At 43.6% G+C, this 24,559-nt stretch overlaps 1 protein-coding gene across 3 annotated transcripts in view; it reads left to right on the top strand.

The window, feature by feature from the left end:
* Positions 1-5,997: 5,997 nt before the first annotated feature.
* The window catches only part of LOC120936936, a 46,673-nt gene continuing 28,111 nt past the window's right edge, over positions 5,998-24,559 (top strand). The window contains exons 1-2 of one of the 3 annotated variants that reach the window (XM_040349755.1): positions 6,005-6,106; positions 11,201-13,048. In XM_040349755.1, coding sequence (XP_040205689.1) covers positions 11,322-12,512 — 1,191 coding nt within the window. In that variant the 5' untranslated portion in view covers positions 6,005-6,106; positions 11,201-11,321 and the 3' untranslated portion in view covers positions 12,513-13,048. Of the gene's footprint in view, positions 6,107-11,200; positions 13,049-24,559 lie in introns of those variants that run through there. The other 2 variants (XM_040349754.1, XM_040349757.1) reach the window with 2 other exon arrangements.

Below are 24,559 nucleotides of genomic sequence, written 5' to 3'. Positions count from 1 at the left end.
TGTTTTTTACAAATTGACGTGGAGTTCTCCCTCGGGAAAGCATACCAAATGCCGTCGCTGCAATGGGCCTTTACAAGGTGTGACTAACTTTACACTTTGTAAAACGAGCCCTAATTTTACACTTGCAAAATAACACTTACGGCGCAAAAAAGAAGCTAGAAAGCTTTGTGGATCGCCTTAAGTGCTAATTTGCATACTAGCAACGGCATTTCGACTCGAAATGCCCCCAGCGGCGGATGCGGTACTGCATCCTAAAATTAGGCAGTGTAAATCAATTACACATGCCGGATCTTCTGTGTAACTTTGGAAAAAGCCTTTTGAGGATCGTTTCCAAAGTTACACACAGACTGAACAGCACTTAAGTCGGAGTATCTCTTTTGAGGATCTGGCCCTTTATTCTTTTGTGTCAGTGTGTTTTTTTTACAATACTTTTTACTTCCTTCGTGAAATGGTAGAGGTACAGTGTACCCCATTACCATTTCACACAGGGGGGGGGTCAGGATCTGGGGGTCCCCTTTGTTAAAGGGGTCTTCCAGATTCTGATAAACCTCCCGCCCGCATACCCCCACAACCACCGGGCAAGGGTTGTGGGGATGAGACCCTTGTCCCCATCAACATGGGGACATCCTCCCCATGTTGAGGGCATGTGGCCTGGTGCGGTTCAGGAGAGAGGGGGGGCCGCACTCTGTCCCCCCCTCTTTTCTGCGGCCGGCCAGGTCAACGTGCTCGGATAATGGGTCTGGTTATGGATATTTAGGGGGAACCGCACGTCATTTTTGTTTTAAATTGACGGCGGGGTTCCCCTGAATATCCATACCAGACCTGAAGGGTCTGGTTATGGATATTTACCGGGAACCGCACGTCATTTTTGTTTTAAATTGACGGCGGGGTTCCCCTGAATATCCATGCTCAGTAAAATTAACGTCCGTTAACATAACGGACATTTACGGAGACATTTACTAACGTCCATGTGCCATAGACTTCAATGTTAAAATATAACGGACATTAATATATCCGTTACTTGCAACGGACAAAAAATTTACAAAAAATAGTGCAAGACCCGTCACATATTCCGTTATAACTAACGTCCGTATGTTATAACGGACTATTACGGATCTTTACGGAACATAAAAAAATCCCATAGACTTTAATGATATTTTATAAAGGACGTATAACTTCCGTTTTTTAACATTATCTGACGGATTTTAAAACGGATTATTAAAACGGATTTATTTTGTAGTGTGAAAAGGGCCTAATTAAAATCTAGTGGAACATATAGGCTTCAGAAGTCACCTAATTAATTAATAGAGTCCATCTGGGTGTAATTTAATCTCAATATAAACACAGCTGTTCTGTGAAGCCCTCAGAGAAGAACCTTAGTGAACAAACAGCATCATGAGGGCCAAGGAACAAACCAGACAGGTCAGGGATAAAGTTGTGGAGAAGTTTAAAGCGGGGTTAGGTTATAAAAAAATATCCCAAGATTTGAACATCTCACAGAGCACTGTTCAATCCATCATCTGAAAATGGAAAGATGCACAACTGCAAACCTACCAAGACATGGCCGTAACTCTGGAGAAGCTAAAGAGATCCACAGCTCAGGTGGGAGAATTTGTCCACAGGACAACTATTAATCGTGCGCTCCACAAATCTGCCTTTATGAAAGTGTGGCAATAAGAACGACATTGTTTAAAGAAAGCCATAAAAAGTCCTATTTGTAGTTTACGAGAGGAGAGCAAAAGGTAACTTTTTGGCCTAAAAGCAAAATGCTATATGTGGTAGAAAACTTAGGGCCAGATTCACAAAAGGGATACGACGGCGTATCTGCTGATACGCCGTCGTATCCCTGTTTCTATCTATGCGACTGATTCATAGAATCAGTTACGCATAGATAGGCAGAAGATCCGACAGGTGTAATGGACTTACACTGTCGGATCTTAGGATGCAGTACCGCGGCCGCCGATGGGGGGAGTTTGCGTCGTAAACCAGCGTCGGGTATGCAAATTAGCAGTTACGGCGATCCACGAAACTTTTTCCCGTCGTTACGTCGCCGCAAGTGTTAGTTTGCCATCGCAAAGATAGGGCACCTTTTACAAAGTGTAAAATTAGTACACCATGTAAAAGTATACCCGTCTTTCCCGCGTCGCTTTTGAATTTTTTAAAACATTTTTTTTTCCCGGCGCAAGTCTTTTTTTCACGTCGCGATTCACAAAACGTTGGCGCGTTGTAATTTCGCGCAAAGCACGTCGGGGAAATTTGCGTCGGGAGCATGCGCAGTAAGTCCGGCGCGGGAGCGCGCCTAATTTAAATGGTACCCGCCCCATTTGAATTGGCCCGCCTTGCGCCGGACGGATTTAGGATACACCGCCGCAAATTTCCAGGTAAGTGCTTTGTGGATCGGGCACTTAGCCCGAAAATTTGCGGCGGTGTAAGGCTGCATTCACATCTGAGCGACAGCCGCGTTCGCGTGTAGCGGCGCATTTTGCCGCGAGTACAAAACTTTCACTTTTTTTTTTTTTTTCTCAAAGTCTTCCCATTGCTGTCAATGGGAAAACGCCTATGTCGCCTGAAAAAAAGGGTCCGGGACTTTTTTTCAGGCGACAGGCGTTCGGCGTCTATGAGATGTGAACCATCTCCATAGACAGCAATGGGAATTCTCCCCTCGAGCGACAGAAGCGTCCGGCGTCGAGCGTTTTGTCGCTCAGGTGTGAATGGGGTCTAACCTAAATCGGTTACGTTACGCTGCGCCCGGGCTACGTGAATCTGGCCCTAACAGTGCACATCACCCTGAATGCAACATCCCCACCAGGAAACATGGTGGCAACAGCATCATGTGGGGATGCTTTTCTTCAGCAGGGACAGATAAGCTGGTCAGAGTAGATGGATGGAGCCAAGTACAGGGCAATCTTTGAAGAAAACGAGTTAGATTCTGCAAAAGACTTGAGATTGGGGCAAAGATTCACCTTCTAGCAGGACAACGACCCTAAACATACAGCCAGAGCTACAATGGAATTTTAGGTTTAGATCAAAGTATATTCATGTGTTAGAATGGCCCAGTCAAAGTCCAGACCTAAATCCAATTGAGAATCCGTGGAAAGACTTGAAAATTGCTGTTCACAGACGCTCTCCATCCAATCTGGCAGAGCTGGAGCTGTTTTGCAAAGAAGAATGGGCAAATGTCTCTCTCTAGATGTGCAAAGCTGGTAGAGACATACCCAACCCAACAAAACTTGAAATAAACTTGAAAATCTCAATAAAAACTTGAAAAAAAAAGGTTCTTCTCTCCTAAAAGGACTGAGGAACAGTGCTATTGCGTTCTGCTGCTGGGAAGCCGCTGCCTTTCCTGCTGGCAAAACACAACGATGATGGCTTGCAGTTATAGCCGCTGGCAGTAATCCCATGCAAAAAATCTGACAGGCTGATTGTACTGAAGTAGATTGATGGATCGATTTCAGTACAACCAGCTTGTCCATAGATAGATTGAATCTCAGCTGAACCCTGCTGAACCAACCGAGATTCGATCCATCTATGGCCGGCTTTACTCAGACCAAGCCTGAGGACAGGAGCTCAGCCTCAATAGAAGAGGGGGTGATCTGGCTGTGTGACGTATTGAATCAACAACATGTGGTTAACTAATCATGGACACAAGTCTTGCGGGATAACAGGTAACAACAGAATCTTGCAAGTTAAAGGATTTGTAAAGGAATTTTTTTTTCATCTTAATAGCTTCCTTTACCTTAATGCAGTGCTGTTTTCATGTCCTCATTGTTCGTTTTTGCTCTCAAGTTGCTGTAATTCTTCTCTGATCTCCACAATTCCTGGTTGTCTGTTTCCTGATGACCACAGTACTGGGAGCTTTCTCTCTGTGGTCACTAATCAAGGAGGTGTGATTACTGTGTTTCTAAAACCCCTCAGCACCAATCAGTTTCGTTTTCCAAACCATCACTGCCCTGTATTGGCTCTGTGGCTCTGTACAGCAGAGAAGCAGGAAACATGCAGAAACAAAACTAGAAGCTACAGGTACATTATATGATTGATTTTTATCTATTTTTAATAGTTTTTAAAAGGAATCAGTTAACTATTATGTCTCTATACCCTGTAAACAGTCATTTCAGCAAAACATTTTTTTTATTTACAACTCCTTTAAAGTTACATGTACCAGCACACCTGCTGGTCGTTGGGAATAGAAGACAAGATAAGCCACTCGAAGAAAAAAAAATTATCCATCACAAGCAATCTGCCTAACTTTCTAACGGCTATAGAGATAATTTTATTGAGTCCTTTTTATCAGAGACTTGCATTGTGAGAATGGCTGGCCCATGTACAGTGTATATATAGGGGTGGTGTTGTGTGTTGGAGGTTCTATTGTTGATTGAGGGGACTATTGTTACTGTCTATTGATCCTGGCTGGTGAGAGATCTATTGTTGCTGGGGTTGATCTATTAATACTTGGGGGGGGGGGTATTCTGTTGCAGGGGAGTCTGTTGTTGCTGTGGGGGCATCTGTTTCTGGAGGGGATCTACTGTAGGGTTGCTACCTCACCCCTTTAAACCTGAACACAAATGTATTACACAGGCTCTGAGGCTAATTTCATGTAGATAAGGCACCAAGTGAGTTTAATTACCACCTTAATCAGCCACGGAACCTGTGTAATTATGTTGTCGGTTTTAAAGGGATAAGGTGGCAAACCTAATCTAATGTTGTTGAGAGGATCTATTGTTGCTGTAGTGATGATCAATGTAGCTGTGAGGGATCTATTGTTGAGGGAGGGGTCTATTGCTGCTGACTGCTGGAGAGTCAATTGTGGTCACTGTGGTCTAAGCTGTCATTACTGTGTGTCTAAAACTCCTCAGAACCAATCAGATTCATTTTAAAAACAAAACACTGCCCTGGATTTGTTGTTTTTGTTCTGTGAGTCTTCCCGACTCACCTCTCACCCGGAAATTCATGTATGTACCTTTAAAACCGAACGTGAAACTAGAGGCACATTATATGATAGATTAAATTCAATTTTTAATCATTTTTAAAAGCAATCAGTTAACTTTTATGTCTCTATACCCAATAAACAGTCATTTCAGCAAAACATTTTTTTTCCTTTAGTGACCCTTTAATATATGTATTCTGATGGCAGGAACATTTCCCTGGTGTCAGAATACAACACCTCGCAACTTTTTGAAATTGGAATGAGGGACACCTATCAGCAAAAGTATGCAGGCATAGGACACACCCCTTGCCACACCCCCTTAAAGGAGAATTGTACCAAAAAACAAGATTGGGTAAACCCACAAGTGCTTTTTTTTACCACTACTATTCCTTTATATTGGCTTTCGGAATTTACAAAAGCAGCAATTTAGAAATCAGATGAAAGGTTTAGTTGGAAAACACTTTTTGATAAATAAATATATTAGTGCATTTTATACACATCTATATTGATCAGGGGAATGAGGGCCATTGTTCCAAATCAGGGACAGTCCCTCGAAATCAGGGACAGTTGGGAGCCATGTTGGTAAGTATTGAGGAAGAGGGAGGAGTGGGTATCTGTCAAAGAGGACACCCCCCCTCCCCCAAATAAATAAATAAATAGCTTTTGCAAAGTGGTGAGTGGTTGTCACATTTATGAGTGAAGGTCCACTTTAAGTGATTAATGATGCAAGCTTTCCAGATATCTTAGATTCCTTCTTCAGGTTTTATTATTATTATTATTATTTTTTTATTTTTTTTCCAAAATCTATTTATTAATTTTCCAGGTTTTATTAATTTCTAATACAAGTTCAGAAACCCACAAATATATACAGAATTACAAAGGGAAAGGCGCATACTCTACTACGGTTATCCATAACACAAAACTTGCAGTCACCAAATATCAATTATTTTATTGCATGTTTAATGCAAAGTCATGTTTATTGCTATGGTTGGTGATGTGGAATAAACATAACCTTGTATGTGACAAAAGGGAAAAAGAAACTCAGAACAGAAAGCAGGCAAGCTGTGTGCAGATGGGAGTGACAGATGGGAAACGAAACTCAGAAAGGCAGTATAAATAATCACATACTGGGTGGTTGCATACAGTGAGACAGACCAGGATATCACAGAGAAGTCTACAAAGGTAAGAACACTGGCAAGCCTGGGCATAAAATGACTAGCATGTAAAACCAGCAAGGAGCGTGGAACTACATACTTGGGGCCAGATCCACATAGAATTGGATAGGCGCAGCGTATCAGAGATACGCTACGCCGCCATATCTTACCTGCCATTAAGTCAAATCCAGGAAGATTTCGCGCCGTAAGTTACGGCGGCGTAGTGTATTTCTGCCGGCGGAATTCAAATCGGCAGGTAGGGGGCGTGATTCATTTAAACGAAGCTCGTCCCCGCGCGGATTGAACTGCGCATGCTCCGATTCGAAATTTCCCGCCATGCTCTGCGCGAAATGACGTAATTTTTTGAACTTAGACGTGACTTACGTCCATCCCTATTCATGGACGACTTACGCAAAAAAAATAATAATTCAAATTTCAACGCGGAAAATTACTCAGGACCCCCAAACATTATATATATTTTTTTAGCAGACACCCTAGGGAATAAAGTGGCTGTCATAAAAAAAATAATTTCCAACTGTATTTGCGCAATATTTTTTCAAACTCCTCTTTTTTGGCCAAAAAAACGGTTTCATGAATTAAAAAAAAAAAAAAAAAATGTTAGCCCAATTTTTTGGGATAATGTGAAAGACGATGTTACACCGAGTAAATAGATACCTAACTTCACGCTTTAATATTGCACACACTCATGGAATGGCGCCAAACTTCGGGACTTAAAAATCTCCATAGTCGACTCTTGAATTTGTTTTACAGGTTACCAGTTTAGAGTTACAGAGGAGGTCTAGTGCTAGAATTATTGCTCTTGCTCTAATGCATGCGTCAATACCTCACATGTGTGGTTTGAAAGGCATTTACATATGTGGGCGGGAATTACATGCGCGTTCGCTTCTGAGTGCGAGCTACTAGGGACAGGGGCGTTTTATTTATTTGTTTTGTTTTTTTAATTTTATTTTCAGATTTGTTTTAGTTTTGCACTTTATTTTCCTTTTTTTTTTTATCACTTTTATTCCTATTACAAGGAACGTAAACATCCCTTGTAATAGGAATAGTGTGTGACAGGTCCTCTTTATGGAGAGAGGCGGGGTCAATAAGACCCCACATCTGTCCTCCAGGCTGGAAAGCATGAGATCGGAAAAAAAAACACTGATCTCATGCTTTCAGCCGCAATCATGTTCGTTCAGCACAGTGGTGTAGTGGATAGCACTTTCACCTATCAGCAAAAAGGATTGCTGGTTCGAATCCTGCCCATGACACCATCTGCCTGGAGTTTGCATGTTCTCCCTGTGCCTGCGTGGGTTTCCTCCCACAATCTAAAAACATGCTGTAAATCGGATCCTGTCTAAATAAGCCCTAATGTGCAGTAGTATATTTAGGTTTTGTGCTGCCCTAGGCCTGACTAAACTTCTGCACCTCCTAAAAGAAAAATGACCCACCCCTTCCTGTCAAGGCCACACCCTGTTTTTATATGACCCGCCCAGAAGTTTTCAGGGGACACACACTAGTTGTGGGGGGGGCATTGGATTCCCTTAATTTGCATAGTTTTTCTCTCACTTCCTGTTTGGCTATGGGGCAGGAAGTGAAGGGAAATCTCCGCAATTGGACAGGGATGGTACAAAATAAACTGACAGGGGCTATAACCCTCCCTTACTCTATCCAAAAAAAAAAAAAAAAAGCCACACCCTGTTTATTAGTCAGCTGGAGGGTCTTCTGCCGGACCCCCCCCTTTCTTCTTTAAGCTCTTTTACAAGGAGGGGTAGGCCCAGACTTCACCGATGCCTTCTGCCGGGGGGGGGGGGGGGGAGCCGGTCTTCTCTGTTCTCTCTTCTGCCGGGCTCCACCGCGGGGGCCCGGTCTTCTCCGCTGTCTTCTCTGTTCCCTCTTCTGCCGGGGTCCACCGCGGGGGCCCGGTCTTCTCCTCCGCTGTCTTCTCTGTTCCCTCTTCTGCCGGGCTCCACCACGGGGGCCCGGTCTTCTCCTCCGCTGTCTTCTCTGTTATCTCTTCTGACGGGCTCCACCGCAGGGACCCGGTCTTCTCCTCCGCTGTCTTCTCTGTTCCCTCTTCTGCCGGGCTCCACCGCGGGGGCCCGGTCTTCTCCGCTGTCTTGTTCCGTCTTCTCTTCTAGCGATGTTGACACGACAAGCTCTCCCGCTGTAATGCCGTGTGAGCGTTGCGCAACGACTTATATAGGCATGGGGCGTGGTCACCGGGTGATGCCACCTGGCGACCCCACCCCTTGTTACATCAGATTCCCGGGGCATGATGGGAATGTGATGTAACAAAGGGTGGGGTCGCCGGGTGGCATCACCCGGTGACCACGCCCCATGCCTATATAAGTATTTGCGCAATGCTCACACGGCATTACAGCGGGAGAGCTTGTTGTGTCAACATCGCTAGAAGAGAAGACTGGGCCCCCGCGGTGGAGCAAGGCAGAAGAGGGAACAGAGAAGACAGGGGAGGAGAAGACCGGGCCCCCGCGGTGGAGCCCGGCAGAAGAGAGAACAGAGAAGACCGGTCCCCCCCCCCCCCCGGCAGAAGGCGGCGGTGAAGTCCGGGCCTACCCCCCCTTGTAAAAGAGCTTAAAGAAGAAAGGGGGGGTCCGGCAGAAGACCCCCCAGCTGACTAATAAATTACTTCAAGAATCTGTGTAGTGTGGTTTTTTAACTTAACATTTTTCCCCCAGGTGAATGGGTAGGGGTAAGATGTACCCCATACTCATTCACATAGGGTGGGGGGCCAGTATCTGGGGGCCACCTAATTAAAGCGGGGTCCCAGATTCCTATATGCTCCCGCCCGCAGACCCTGAAAACCAACGGACAGGGTTGTCGGGAAGAGGCCCTTGTCCCCATCGACATGGGGACAAGAGTGCTTTGGGGTGCAAAGCACCCACCCCCCCATGTTGAGGGCATGCGGTCTGGTACAGCTCAGGAGGGGGTCCCCACCCCCATTCCTGTCCGGCCAGGCAGTGTGCTCGGATAAGGGTTTGGTGTAGGAGTACCCCCTTACAATTCATACCAAACCTAAGGGCCTGGTATGCTCCTGAAGGGGAACCCACGCCTTTTTTTTTTTTTTGGTGCGGAGTTCCCCTTTATGATCAGCGTAAGCTAAAAACTAGTCCATAGGGGCGTACCATGCGCCCCCTCCTGGGCGCACTCAGCATTATAGTAAATAAGGAATTGTGCTGCTTTGGCAGCGCATTCCTTTAGTAAATGCCAAAACGGCTGAATCATGGAGCAAAGGCTTGGTAAATCAGCCCCCCAGTGTCATTCATTCCACTTCCTGTGAGATCAGTATGTCATGGACCAGGGGTAGGCAACCTCGGCCCTCCAACTGTGGTGAAACTACAAATCCCATCATGCCTCTGCCTCTAGGAGTCATGCCTGTGTTTGTCAGGATCTTGCAATGTCTCATGGGACTTGTAGTTTCAAAACAGCTGGAGTGCCAAGGTTGCCTACCCCATCATAGACACAACCCATGTGGGTGTGTCAGCCAGCTGCCCTGGACCCAAAGGAGAATTCCGCAGGTAATGCTAATGCCATCACGTTGCACCTTTCTCTTCAGCTTTCAGAACTGCCCATTACCAAGATACCTGTGATATTACTTGACCTGACAGAAAAATGCAAATTTTAGGTATATACTGTATACCAGCCGTCACTAAATGGCCCACGGGACGAGCAACGCTCCTGTCCGGACCGTCAGGCCGCCAGTGTACAACACCACAACCCACTCCTCCGCTCAGCAGTCATTGGTTTCTGGGACCACGAGCATCCCTGCAACCAATGACATTGTGTGCGCACCCCGCCCCCTGCTGCTTACTATCTTGCGGCTTCTAGCCGGACCACGAGATATGCTGTGACATCATGCCCCCTGCCCCATGCTGTGTGTAATCTCATGGCTCTTGGCTCTTTTTTTTTTGTTACTGAACTGAACCTCCTTGAATTTGAATTCACTATCCCTGCTGTATACAATGATTTTGATTTTTTTTTGTTTTAAGAATGCAAATGGACTTCAGAGGTGCCTCCCATCACTGGACAATGACAGATATACCTACAGATATGCCTACAGATATTGAACAGCTGTGTGTGAATTTTTGGTTTAACCTATTTGTGTGCTTCCTACATGAAATGGTTATTAACCACTACCCGACGGCCGTACGACTTTATACGGCCGCGGGGTGGTTCTGAATCTCTAACTGAATCTCTAGACTGAGAAAAAAAATGTTTTTTTAAAAAAATTGGGCTATTTATTATAGCAACAAGTAAAAAATATTGTTTTCTTTTTAAAATTGTCGCTCTATTTTTGTTTATAGCGCAAAAAATAAAAACCGCAGAGGCGATCAAATGCCACCAAAAGAAAGCTTTATTTGTGGGGAAAAAAGGATGTCAATTTTGTTTGGGAGCCACGTCGCACGACCGCGCAATTGTCAGTTAAAGTGACGCAGTGCCACAAGCTGAAATTTCACCTGGTCAGGAAGGGGTATATGTGCCCAGTAAGGAAGTGGTTAATGTGGATAGATACTAACATTTTACTTACAGATTGAACAGCATGCAGTCAAGTCAGATATGCTCATGGTATCTTGCCTGAAGAAAATGATACTGTAATATTTTTACCTATTTTGTAAAGCAGGTAAAACGTAAACATATTACCGTAGATATGTTTCTGCCATACAGATCCCAGCCCCGTTCACTAAAAGCATTGATTCTGTTGATAAATAATTCATAATGTGTTGTGTTTGTAATCTCCCTGGCTTTAGACTTGTGGGTTTATAAGGAAGGCTCCACCATATGCTGGTCACAGATAATCCAGACGTTAAAGGGGTTGTAAAGGTTTGTTTTTTATTTTCTAAATAGGTTCCTTTAATCTAGTGCATTGTTGGTTCATTTAGAAGGGAAATCAAAGGAATAGGTAAGTGAACCAACAATGCACTAGCTTAAAGGAACCTACCATATTTAGAAAATAAAAAACTAACTTTACAACCCCTTTAATGTCAAGCAATGCATAGCTGATGCTATTTAACTACAATGTTTTTTTTTAGAGATTACAGTTTTTTTATCATAATGCAAAATCCATATGAAGTGCTACATTATTTTTTTCCTTGTGTTTCAGAGTAGCAAGATAAGATGTTGATTGACTAACAAAAAAATGGATTTACAATTGTAAATCTTGCCTACTTGTAGCCTGCTACTATAGTGGTCATCTACTGAATAAACCTTTCATTTTGTTCATCATGAACCTCTCGGATGCCTGCAAACCCCATCTTTTTTTACCAATCATAGCAAACCCACTTACTCCAAACAGAAGATATCTGCATTGTCCAGCAACAGGGCAATTCTATTGTCTTGCAACAGGAAGCCTATATCAGGTGACTACACCAATTATCCCACTCTCTACCAATATGCAACTTTTATTACAAAAAAGTGATATATTTGTCACTGTTCAACCAGGATTGTTTTCCAAACCTCAAAAGCAATTAAATAAAACACAAAAGAGCAAACCAAATAAAAGCAACTATAAGCCACCGCTAAAGAATAATGATCCTTTGCCTCCTGCCTCCAACAAGATTTCACTCAACAAGCATGAATCTACTCTCACCCATGAAAAAAATCCATCGGCTCAAGGTAAAAGTACATCTTTTACAGACCCACAGAGTCACAATTCTCTAGCCAATGGGGAAAAGAAAGAAGAAGTAAACCTAAAGAGCAACCAAAGCCTACCTATACAGAGTAAACATCTTACAAATCTTGCCAATCAAGAGAAGCTTCCACACATCAGGAGTGACATGCACCTTGCCCGTGAAATCAATGTATCTGTCGATGCCAGCAGTACATCTTCTACATGCATACAGACTAAAGGTGCTCAAACCAAAAAGAAGAAAAACAAAGCAAGCAAGCCTAAGAAAAAGAAGTCTAAAGTTCCCTCACTAAAAACATCTTCAATAATCCCTATGAAGAGTTCAACACCATGCAAACAGGATAAGCTTAGAGTTTCTTTCAAGAAAAACTGTCCTGTAGATGACAAGACCATTTCTCCATTATTCTTAAACGTCAAAAGAAATTCTACTACTTCTACCACAAGGAGCAGACGCAGACACAGAACTTTCTATCCATACAATCCTTGTGTAAATCCGAAAAAGAAATCCTATATATATTATGTCAGTACTCTTCCAACCAAGACCCAGCAAATTCAATCTCTCCACATTGAGCTGTCGCTTATAAGGGGAAAACCTTTGCTCAAGCTAAAAAAAGGTCCACATGTTCCTTCGTCAAGTGCTGAGGATGAAAGTGACGAATCTACAGATGAATTAGATCCATATTTTGGTAGTAATTATGAGACAAGGCTTGCTGTAACAAGTAATGATAAGCGTAAACATAAAAAAGAAAGAGATTGGCGACTTTTACCAAAACAAAAACCCAAGTAATTTTATGTGAAGATTCCTTGCACCTTTCAACTGCAGAGCACATCCTAAAAAAATCCTATTACCATCACACAAAGAGAATTGTGTGGGCCAAGTGATGGCATCATCGGTATATGATATTATTCCCAGTAAGTTCACAAAGGACCCTAATGAGCTCATGCCAGTGTCAAAGCTCAGTGCCTTGCTAAATGCTGGACATGAAATAATAATACACAACCAAAAATGGATGAGATGTATGGGACAGGAGGGCAATTCATCAGTACAAAAATACTGAAACTGAAAAATACAAAGAGATGGTAGAGGTGGAAAACTACGATATAGTCAGGGATCTAGAAAAACTATGGCTTGTAAAATTTAGTAGGAATGTTGTAAATAAAGGTGATAGGAAAGACTGGCCTTTACTAGTGAAGTGATTCTACAAATATCCAGATAGTACAATGAGGCATGGCAGCAAGCACCATTCCTTCTGCTTAAAGTGGTTGTAAACCCTAATGCCGCGTACACACGATCATTTTTTAGCTTGAAAAAAAAAAAACGTTGTTTTTCAGCATGTTGAAAAAACTATGTTTTTCCAACTTCATCATTAAAACGACATTGCCCACACACCATCGTTTTTAAAAAATGATCTAGCAAAGCGCGGTGACGTACAACACGTACGACGGCACTATAAAGGTGAAGTTCCATTCGCCTTTGGGCTGCTTTAGCTAATTCTGTGTTAGTAAAAGACGATTCACGCTTTTTTGTCTGTTACAGCGTGATGAATGTGCTTACTCCATTATGAACGGTAGTTTTACCAGAACGAGCACTCCTGTCTCATAACTTGCTTCTGAGCATGTGCGGGTATTTAACATCGTTTTAGCCCACACGCGATAATTTTTTACAACCCGAACGTTAAAAAATGCAGCATGTTTGAATTTTTTTTTTTGTCGTTTTTCAGAACCTGAAAAATGATGTAAAGCCCACACACGATCATTTAAAATTACATTTTTTAAAAACATGCCGAAAAATGATCGTGTGTACGCGGCATTACACACTACTTTTACTGGAAATATCTCCTAAACCTGTACAGTTTAGGAGATATTAACCATATATGCTAAAGGGTACTATCGTGTCGTTTATTATAGTGCCCGTGCCGTGTCCATCGGCTCCCGCACGCATGCAGCAGAGGCCGACCTGGAAAATGTCTTCTTCATGTACTGCCATATTTGAAAATGAAAGGAGTGGAGCCAAAACGATTTGTTTCAATTAGAAAGCACTGTTAGTTTTGAAAAGTAATTTAAAGATGTGCTTCTGGTTAACAAGGAAGAAGTCATTGGAACAGTGAAAAAAACAAGTGCTCAAGCAAAATATGGAGAACCAGCAGGTTATATCAACTCAAAACAGCATAGTAACATTAGAATTGACTGAGTAATTGCTAAGTGTTTACAAATTGAATTATAGTTCAATGAGAACATTAATGCCATCCATAAATGACAGTCAATATACTAAAAATTTTCTTTTGATACTGAACATTTTCTTCTGCTGCAATGCACCAATTTATTGTTTGAATACTGTTTCTCTCATGCCTGCCTGTACAAAAATTGTTTAAATAAAGAATTAAAAGAAAAAAAAAAGAACTAACTGATGAAGAAGCTCAGCCTAGCACAGGACATATGCTGTCAACTGATGATGCACATTTTGTAATCCATATGCATGTAACAAAATAATAGGCATCATTTTTGTATATACTGTACAATAAACTGAAAATCTTCCAATTTTTTTAAATTTTCGGTAGCGTAAAAGGTGGGGTCATAACTCCTGTAAGGTTGCCCAGCATAGGGTCGGGGGGTGGAGCCGTGATGTGAGAGTGAGAGAGCAAGAAGGTGTTGGCTCCTCTCCTCCCCATGCCTTTCCATGCAGTTTATGCCGGGATGAGTTCAGCTGAGTCCCCCTGATTGTCCATGTGTAAAGCATGGTCTGTGCTGAGTTCCCCGGACAGAGGAAGCTTGTCGGCGGCATTGTAAGCTGAGCCTCTTGCTTCCACCTGCCTTTTCCTGCCTCCCCTGGCTGCTCCTCCTGACCCTCTTTCAATAATAAGGTTGGGACTGCATGGGTACAATATGCAATAGAAATTTGTATCAATCCGTATCAACCCATTTGACTGACTCATTTTGGTACATCCGGGACATCTGTATATAAGTACAAAACATTGCAGGGTCCACTCTTTTTTGGATAAAGAGACGGGCAGACCCACCCATAAAAAGTGAAATAGACGGGTCCTTTAAAACACACGCATATACATAAGTTGAAACTTGTATATGCATTTGAATGCACCAAGGTGGTACAAAAAGGACAGGGGGGCAGGAGGGGACGAAGCAAAAAATGGAGTAAAAACGGCAGGACGAGATCCCCTAGTCCAGGGACGTGAAGGGAGTGGACTAGGGAGAGGTAATATAATACCGGGCCGAGGGCAATCCCCTTTGAATTTTAAGCAAAGCAGTAGGACACCTGGAGTAGATGTCAGAGGTCCGGGAGAGGTCACTAGGTTTAGTGACCAGGGGGTAGCTACCCCAGAAGAAGAGCAAGCAAGGGAAAGTCTGAGCCCTACAAATCCCCAGGAGGAAGGCCACAATAACAAGGATACCACCACAGAAATAACAAACGGGCAAACAGATTTGAAACTGGACTGGGATTTAAGAGAACATATATTGGCCCTTCCAACAAAAAATGATATAATTTTACTCATAAGTTCTGTAGAGGCATCTTGTAAACAAGCGGTGGAGGAGATCAGAGAAGAAGTGGGAGCTCTGGGGCACAGAGTGGAAGAGTGGGAAATGGACCAAGAGGACACCAGACAGGCGGTGGTTGATCTTCAAGAAACGACAAAAAAACATGAAGAAGTGTTGAATTCAATGCTGGATCAAATGGATAATTACGAGAACCGCGAGCGCAGGCAAAATATACGCATCAGGGGCCTACCAGAAATAGAGCAACCGAACGAACTTCAACTATTAGTCACTAGGTTATTCCGGTTAATCATGGGAACATCTGCAGCCGAAATGATTGAAATAGATAGAGTACACCGTGCGCTTTTCCCAGCTCCTCAAGGTACAGAAAGACCAAGGGACGTGATTTGCAAAATGCACAGATACCCGGTAAAGGAAGCAATTATGAGAGCAGCACGAGAGGGAGCAGGAATTGAATTTGAGGGAGGTCAAATTGCACTATTTCCAGACTTATCACGTAGAACACTTATGCAGCGAAGAACTATTAAGCCTCTGTTGGAAGCGTTAAGAGCGGTGGATGTGAGGTATCGTTGGGGGTACCCTTTTAAGATCACAGCAACAAGAAATGGGAGGACAGCATCACTCCAAAATAAAGACGACCTGCAACACTTTATAGATGTATTGGAACTACCACAGGTGGACTTTCCAGATTGGAGATTAAAGAACCAGGGGACAGTCATGCAAAGACCAGGAAGGTGGCAGCAAGTGCCGGTTGGGGACAAATAGGGAAAAGCAAAGGGAAATATTGGAGATATATTTAGAGGGGGGAGGGGGGGGTTTAGTTTGGTGGTTCTAATACAGGTATTAATCTGAGAGGGAGGGGGGGTGAGGGGGGATCAGTGGTATGTTGTTTTTTTAGGGTTGTTTTATCTCTTCCCCCTGTGTTTCCCCTGTTATCCCTTCCCCTCTCTCCCCCCCCCCACCTTCCTCCCCCCCCTTTTTTTTTTTTTTTTTCCTCTTCTTTTTGGGGGAAATTGGTTGGATATCTCTGATGTAAATATTTAAAATTTAGGTAAAATGCAAAGGTAAATGTAGAAGGTCAATATGGTTAAAGGATATAATGTATGGGATTAATAGAAAGGGAAGCTTGGGGAGCTGGAGGGGCCCACTACAGGTTGGTGGGAGGTCCCGAGGTAAGGGACTTGGTTCTCTGTTAGGGAGTGGAGGGGGTGGGGAGTCCGGACGGGGTTGTAAGGTCTCGAATGGACGGGACACCCTAGGGGGGAACCCATATGTAGATATGGTGGTTTATATGTTATTTGTGGGGTTGTTAAGTGTATGGTTGTGTTTTTTTTGTTTGTTTTTGTTGTGTTTGTTTTTTTTTTGTTGCTGTTGTCTCCTCTCTCTCTCTCGCCCGCCCGCGGTCCTGTTTCAGGGCCTGTCCGCTCTTACTTTCCCTCGGCCTCCCGTCCCCTCCCCTCTATTTGGATGGTAGGGACTAAAAACATGGCAGATAAAATGAAAATGATATCATATACAGTAACACAAGGGGTCTCTGTTCAGGTTGTAAGAGGGGGCGTCTCTGGCATGAACTGCGTCACCTAGGGGCGGAAATTGTTCTTCTACAGAAGACGCACTTCGTGGCAGGGTCGATCCCCCGTATGCCCCTTTTTATATACAATCAGTGGTTTCATGCTCCCTCGCCTATTTCTGGGGCAAGAGGGGTTACAATGGCAATACATAAACAATGCCCTTTGATACCTACAGAAGTACAAAAGGACCCGGAAGGTCGATATCTTTTTGTCAAAGGAAAGATCCAGGGCCAGTGTTATACTATAGCAACGATCTATGCTCCAAATAGTCAAACGGTTACGTTTTTAACCAAAACCCTAGATAGGCTGGAGAAATTTAGAGAAGGTTTGTTGATCTTGGGGGGAGATTTTAATATCACTATGGACCCGAGTTTAGATACTTCATCTGGGAAAACTTTTTTGTCACAGAAAGCGTTAAGATGTGTTAAAAAGTGTCTACGTTCCCTACATTTGGTCGATAGCTGGAGGGTATTATACGAGCGGGATAGAGATTATAGCTATTTCTCCAAAACACATAATATGTATTCAAGGATCGATATGTTAATGATCGACCAATATTATTTGAGTCTGATGGACTATGCGACTATTGAGTCGATCACCATATCGGATCACGCACCGATAAGTTTAGGGATGAGATCAGCTTTGGTCGGGAATAGGGAAAGAACCTGGAGACTGAATGAAGCGATATTGGATGATAAGCAAAATGTAGAATCCTTAACTGGCAAGTTGACCTCATATTTTGAGATGAACACGTCAGAAGAGGTGTCGGACCAGGTGGTCTGGGAGGCCCATAAGGCGGTAATGAGAGGGGAGTTAATCTCGATGGGATCACGTATTAAAAGAGATAGACAGAGGGAATTGACAGCACTTTTAGAGGAGATACATAAAATAGAAATTAAACATAAGGCTTGTTTAAAGCCAGGAGATGCGCAAAATTTAGAGAAGCTTCGGGCAGATCTTAAACAGCTTTTGGATCGAAAAACTCAAAATAAAAATAGATACTTTGCCCATCGTTTTTATGAGCAGGGAAATAAGAGTGGTAGGTTAATGGCCAGACAATTAAAGAAACAGCAGGAGGCACGTCATGTACATACAATAAAGGCAGGGAGTAAACAGATAGTTGACTCCCAGGCAATAGCAGCTGAATTCCATCAGTTCTATACTTCTTTATACAACCTAGACCCACTCTCGGGGGAGGCTGATGGGGGGGTACAGGAGGATAGGATTCGGGAATATTTGAAGGCCTCGGGACTACAAGCGATACCAACAGCAGCCTTGGAGGAAATGGAAAAACCAATCTCCATAGAGGAGTTAGAGAGAGTGATATTGGAGGCAGCGCAGGGGAAAAGTCCAGGACCAGATGGTTTTACTAACATGTATTATAAAAAGTTTTCCTCTATAATCCTGACCCCCCTTTGTAGGTATCTTAACTCAGTGTCGATCTCGAGTCCATTATCGTCAGATGCCTTACTTGCTCATGTGACTGTCCTCCCGAAAGCGGGAAAGGACCCGCAGTGTTGTGCTAGTTATAGGCCCATCTCCCTCCTGAACTCCGATGTTAAGTTCCTATCTAAAATTTTAGCCTTGAGGCTACAAGATCACATTGTCAAGTTGATCCATCCGGATCAGACAGGATTCATGAAAGGCCGAGAGGCCAGAGATAATACAATACGAGCCCTCCATGTGTTGCACTGGATACATAAAGGCCCAAATCAAACTCCGGCAGTTGTGATCTCAATGGATGCTGAAAAGGCTTTTGATAGGGTGGGGTGGGGATTTATGGTCGGAGTTCTGAGGGAGATGGGCCTGAGGGAGAGAATGATGGGATGGGTGATGGCATTGTATGCAGAACCCAGAGCAAGGGTTAAAGTTAACGGTAGACTATCAGATTATTTTGAAATAAGGAATGGGACTAGGCAGGGGTGTCCACTATCCCCATTACTATTCGCCATGGTACTGGAACCTTTTTTGTGTATGATTAGAGGGAATAGGGGGATTAAAGGGATAGTTATAGGATCAACGGAAGATAAGATTTCCGCATATGCGGATGATCTATTGCTGTACCTTTCCTTGCCTCAAGAGTCTCTGATGGAATTGATGAGAGAGATAGATAGGTTTGGCTGTATCTCCAATTTTAAAATAAATATAGAGAAATCGGTGTTGATGCCGAATCAGGTACCCTTGGGGATGAGGAAAAAGCTGCAAAGATCCTTCCCTTTTGTGTGGCGTTTAGACTCTATATTTTACTTGGGAACACACATAGCCCCAGATGTTAAACGTTTATATGAGTTGAATTATATACCCTTGCTATCGTCAATATTAAGAGATTTACAGAGATGGAGAAGTCACACATTGACATGGTTTGGGAGAGTAAGTGCCCTTAAAATGAGTATAATCCCAAGGCTTATCTATGTCCTGTATGCCATCCCTATAGCTCTCCCACAAATGTTTTTTAAACAAATAAAGAAAGCTTTTAGGACATTTGTTTGGGGGGATAAACATCCCCGGCTGGCATATGATATTTTGAAAAGATCAAAGAGGAAAGGAGGGGTAGGACTCCCAGACATGGTACTTTACTATAGAGCCATGGCCCTGGTTCGTATTATGAACTGGAGACATGACTCAAAGGGAAAAATATGGGTTTCCCTGGAGAAAACACTGGCAGGAAGGGATTTGGCGGGAGCACCCTGGATCCCGACCGTTTATAGGGGGTTATCGGAATATGTGTCGCCAATAACTACAACAACGTTATCTATCTGGGATAGAATGAATAAGTCAGGAAAGTTTGCTCCTCCAATATCGCCTATTACTCCTTTGGAGGGGTTTCCATGGTTCCCCCCTGGGGAAGACAAGGGTAGTTTAGAGGGGTGGGGAGGAAATTGTTCAGAGGTGGCCCCATTTGGGGAATTGCTTTCCTTAAGGGAGCTGGTGCAAAAGCAGGGAGAGGTATCAATGATGGAATGGAAATATCGGCAGCTGACAGACCTGTTTAATAAATGGAAACACCAAATTAGATTAGTAAATTCCATGACCACTTTTGAGGAGTGGTGTGTTAACCGCTTGGAACCAGGCCATATGTTATCCCGGATGCACAGATTGGTTCAGAGTGCACAATAAGATAATTCCATATTACATGCGTGAATGGGAAAGGGAGTTGGGCCTCAAATTTACAGCGGATCAATCGAACAGGTTGATGGAAATAACACACCAGTCCTCAATAAGTTCATATATACAGGAGATGTTGTATAAGTTTCTGACTAGATGGTACCATACACTGACCCGTCTGGCTCAGATCTATCCATCAATGAATGCCAACTGCTGGAGGGGGTGCAATCAAAGAGGGTCATTTCTTCATATATGGTGGCAGTGTCCCAAGATCAGGAGATTTTGGGAGGAGATATCCCTGTGGATAAAAAAATTGACATTAAGACCGATTGAGCAATCCCCATTGCATTTCCTGTTTCATGGAATGCCATCATCTATGAAGTTCTATAAAATAAGTGTCACACCACACCTATTAAATGCAGCAAAGGCATTGATACCTAGATACTGGAAACAATCTAAAGTCCCCAATATAATGGAATGGAAAATTAAGGTAGAGAGGATAATGGAGGCAGAGAGATGGGTTTACACGGTCAAGGACCAACAGGACAAATTCAAGGATGTATGGGCCGGGTGGATATATTATTCTCCCGAAATAGGGAAGGATTAGTTTGGGGTGGAGAGGCTCGGGGGCGGGTGAGACAGCGGATACATTTTATTTTTATTTTTTTTGGTGTTATTGTTTTAGTTTTTGTTTTTGTCTCCCTACCTTGGGGGCGCCAGAGGGGGAGGAGATAGGGAGAGGGGAGACGTGGGCCTTCCCCCTCCTTTCTTTTTTTTTTTCCCCTTTTTTTGTCTCACAGCACTAATTTGGATCACTAAAGAGGAGGAAATAATTAATTAAGTCAAATAGGAAGATAAGTACAGAGGGCTCCCCTTAAGGGATTTTATTTGGGAGTCATAAGAATGGGAATTGGGGTTTTTCAAGAAAGGTTACAGTCACAAAAATAAGGTCACTAAATTACAAAGAAAATATACACTAAAACATTTTTTTTTTTCTTCTCACTTTTCTCTTTTTGTCTTTTTGAGGTGGTTATGGAACTTCTCCACTCCGCATGGTAGGGGGGGAGATAAGATGATGGCACTAAAGTCACGAAATTTAGGACTATTAAGTTCTGCACAAAGTCTTTTTTTTTTTTTTAGGGTGGTATTGAGTTCCTCCCTTCTGTGCCGTAGGGAGGTCATAATGGGATGGGATTTAGGGGATCAAAAGGGGGAGGAGGGGGAGGGGAAAGGTTTTTTTTTTCTCTCTCTCTTTCCTTCCCCCCTCCTTCTTTCTCTCCCTAGTGTCCCCCCCTGCCTCTTGTAGGTGGGGGGTGGGACGGGGGGGATTGGAGGAGGGGGAGGGGGAGGCGGATGGTGCTCATGGGGGGGGGGGGGGTAATGTAATGTATGTAGACATTTTTATTTAAATATGTATGGAGATGTATTTTTATATTCTCTCTTGTTATTGTTATTTGTTTTTGTGTACATGGTGCAATTTGGAAAAAATAAAGAAAAGAAGCAATTATAAAAAAAAAAATAACTCCTGTAAGGTTATTTCCCACTGTGTCCCTTTGGGGAGATTACCATTGACTTCCTGCCCAATAGCCAAAAGTGAGGGGGTGGGGTGTATTTTTACAGAGTTGGGCTTTAAGGGCCACTTCACACCGGTCCATATGTGTTATGCTATATATAACGCATGCACACTGGTGTGTATTGTGTGGGGTAAGTGTAATGAATTATTGCAACATGTTGCATTGTTTATTTATTTATTTTTTTAACCTAATTTAGATTACAAATAAACACTTAATTAAACTGTATGCATTTTTTGGGGGGGTTAAGAAAAACACAGAATGTGAAAGGTCCTTATTTGTGTGTTCCTAAACTGTCTTTTTTCTTTGTATGTTAGGATGGGTAACTTTACAGTTCTTTCTGGACACCTGTATCTAATAAGTATTGGCTTACAAAATATTAACACATTTTATATATTTATTTCAAGTTTGATATACCTATGGTAAATTTGTTCAGTATATTTTCAGTAATTGCTTGTTCTTATTTTCTTTATTCAAGCTATTTTCAGTGCGTTCTTTGCTTTAACAGATGTCATATCATGTTTTACATTATACTACATGATATCATTTTTATGCAAATGTATTTTTTATAATTAATTTATCATTTTAAAATATATATTTTTTTTATTGTGTAAGTCAAATTTGAGGATTCAATTAAGGACATTTGTCAATGCCTAGAAAATGGAAAATGGTATCAAATACTCACTTTCCTGACACCAAACCATGGCAAAATACACGTCATCGGTGTGCTGTCTATCATAGGAGGCAGGGCTTCATATGACAACGGCTGACAGGTAAGCGGGAGATCCCCACTTTGGCGCTCGCCCCCCTCCCCTCCCCTCCGAGGCAGCCCAAAGGTTTAGCGGGACCCATGGTAGGGCGAGCCTTCGGCGCCCTCCCACTGCCCCAGCCCGCATTGCACATGCCCCGGATCGAGCCTGCAAAGGGAGGACAAAACCCGGGGCAGACTTGGTCTAGGGCAGTGTCCCCGGAAACCGACCAGGCCGTAGTCAGATTCCAGCAGGACCCACAGGCCAGTGGCCAGCAGGACTCACAGGTCAGTGGCCAGCAGGACCCTGCTGGGAGCTGCTGCTGACCTGTAGGTTCTGATGGAATTTGACTATGTCCTGTGGGTCCCACTGGCCATGGCCAGCTCCCAGCAGTATTAACAGGCCATGGCCAGCTCCCAGCAGGACCCACAGTGTTGAGGGCTATTTTGAGGTTACTGGGTGGGCACTGGCCTGGGGCAGGATAAATAGGGTGTATGGGGGGGGGTAGATGGAATGTGGGGTTCAGCTGTGGGTGTCAGGGTCTCTCACATCCAGGGTCGGACTGACAACTCATGGGGCCCCCGGGCAATAGGAGATTATGGGTCTCCCGGGCAATAGGAGATTATGGGGCCCCTGGGCAATCGGAGATGATGGGGTCCCCAGGCAATAGATTATGGGGCCACACATTATACACACACACAGACATACAGTATATATACACACACACAGTATACATACACACAGAATACACATACACACACTGAAAAGGTACTGGAGAGGCGGGGCAGCTATAATCTTGTGATTTTTTTTTAAAACGTAGATTTTTACATACTGTCCCTGGTTTTACTGAGGCTGGCAATCCTGATGGGGCCCTCTAGTGGCATGTGGCCCTCGGGCAGTGCCAAATGGTCAGCCCGCCCCTGCTCCAAGGTACCATAACTGGTTTCTTCACAGGTACCATAATCTGGCTCTTCTTAAAGTTGATGTTCCAGCCACATCTTTGCAGGGTGTGTGAGCTGTGCATAGGCCAAAATGAAGGCTGTTGGACTGTAGATGCGTCTGACTGACCAGTAACCACAAATCTCATATCTCTGGAAGCAGGGCCAGGACAAGGGGTGGGCAGGAGGAGTGGCTGCCCTGGGCACAATCGTTTATTGCAGGGATGTGGGTGCCCTGACCGTAACCTTGAGGGAAGGGGGGCACAGTTTAGCATCTTTGCCCTGGGCGCTCGATGGCCTTGTCCTGGCACTGTCTGGAAGGAAGGAGAATTGGAATATGGAGGTAGTTGTCCTGCAGATCTAGTGAAAGCATCCATTTGCCTGGCTGTACTGTTTGAATAATTGTGTGAACAAACCCCAACTTGAACTTTTCCAAGAGGATAAAGCTATTCAGTCTCCTTAGATCTATAACTGGACGCCAACCCCCGTCCTTTTTGAGAACCATAAACAGGGTTGAATAGAAACCTGTACATCTTCCATCTACATTTATAAAATTATCACTAGGTTGGCAGAGCGTAACCCAAACCTTTTTGAGAAAATGAGAGGCAGAGCTTGACGCAAACTGGACCAAACAAGAAAAAGAGAAAATATTGCAATTAGCAGATGGTACAGCGATAGATACTGCAGCAGGCCAGTCAAGTTCCTCCACCTCAAACTTGCTCATTCATGTTTTTATGGACCTTGTTTTTGTACTGGTGCACAGTGATGTTGGAAAAGAAAGGGGCCATCCCCAAACTGTTCTCACAAATTTGGGAGCATCCAAAATGTCTTGGTATGCTGATGCCTCATGAGTTCCCCTCACTGGAACTAAGGGGCCAAGCCCAACCCCTGAAAAGAAAACCCCACACCATAATCCCCCCTCTACCAAATGATTTGGACCAGTGCACAAAGCAAGGTCCATAAAGACATGGATGAGTGAGTTTGGGGTAGAGGAACTTGACTGGCCTGCACAGTTCTGACCTCATCCTGATAGAACACCTTTGGGATGAATTAGGGTGGAGATCTCCAGTGTCCCCTCCTCCACTGGCTCAGCGACTCTCTCATCGATTCCTCTGCAGGGAGGCTCAGGTGGTAAGAGGCTGTGCAGACATAATATGAAAATGTAAAAAATCAGTTTTGACAAATCCCAACACCAAACGATATGCTTCTATAGGTAGGTAACTTCAAGTTCTTTTACCACGGGTGCTCAAAGGGAAGGTGGCAACTCACCAGAGGTGTTTGACCCCTTTTTACAGGATGGTCAAAATCCTGAAGACACCAAGTACGGTGAAACATACATAGGAGCGGGGGATTCGTCATTACTGGGCCCCCTGTGATAATCCATCTGGCC

Source organism: Rana temporaria, chromosome 4, assembly GCF_905171775.1.
Source record: "Rana temporaria chromosome 4, aRanTem1.1, whole genome shotgun sequence".
In the NCBI taxonomy this organism is placed as follows: domain Eukaryota; kingdom Metazoa; phylum Chordata; class Amphibia; order Anura; family Ranidae; genus Rana; species Rana temporaria.
The sequence above is the reverse complement of the archived record's forward strand: the minus strand, read 5'-3'. Positions and strand labels throughout refer to the sequence as shown.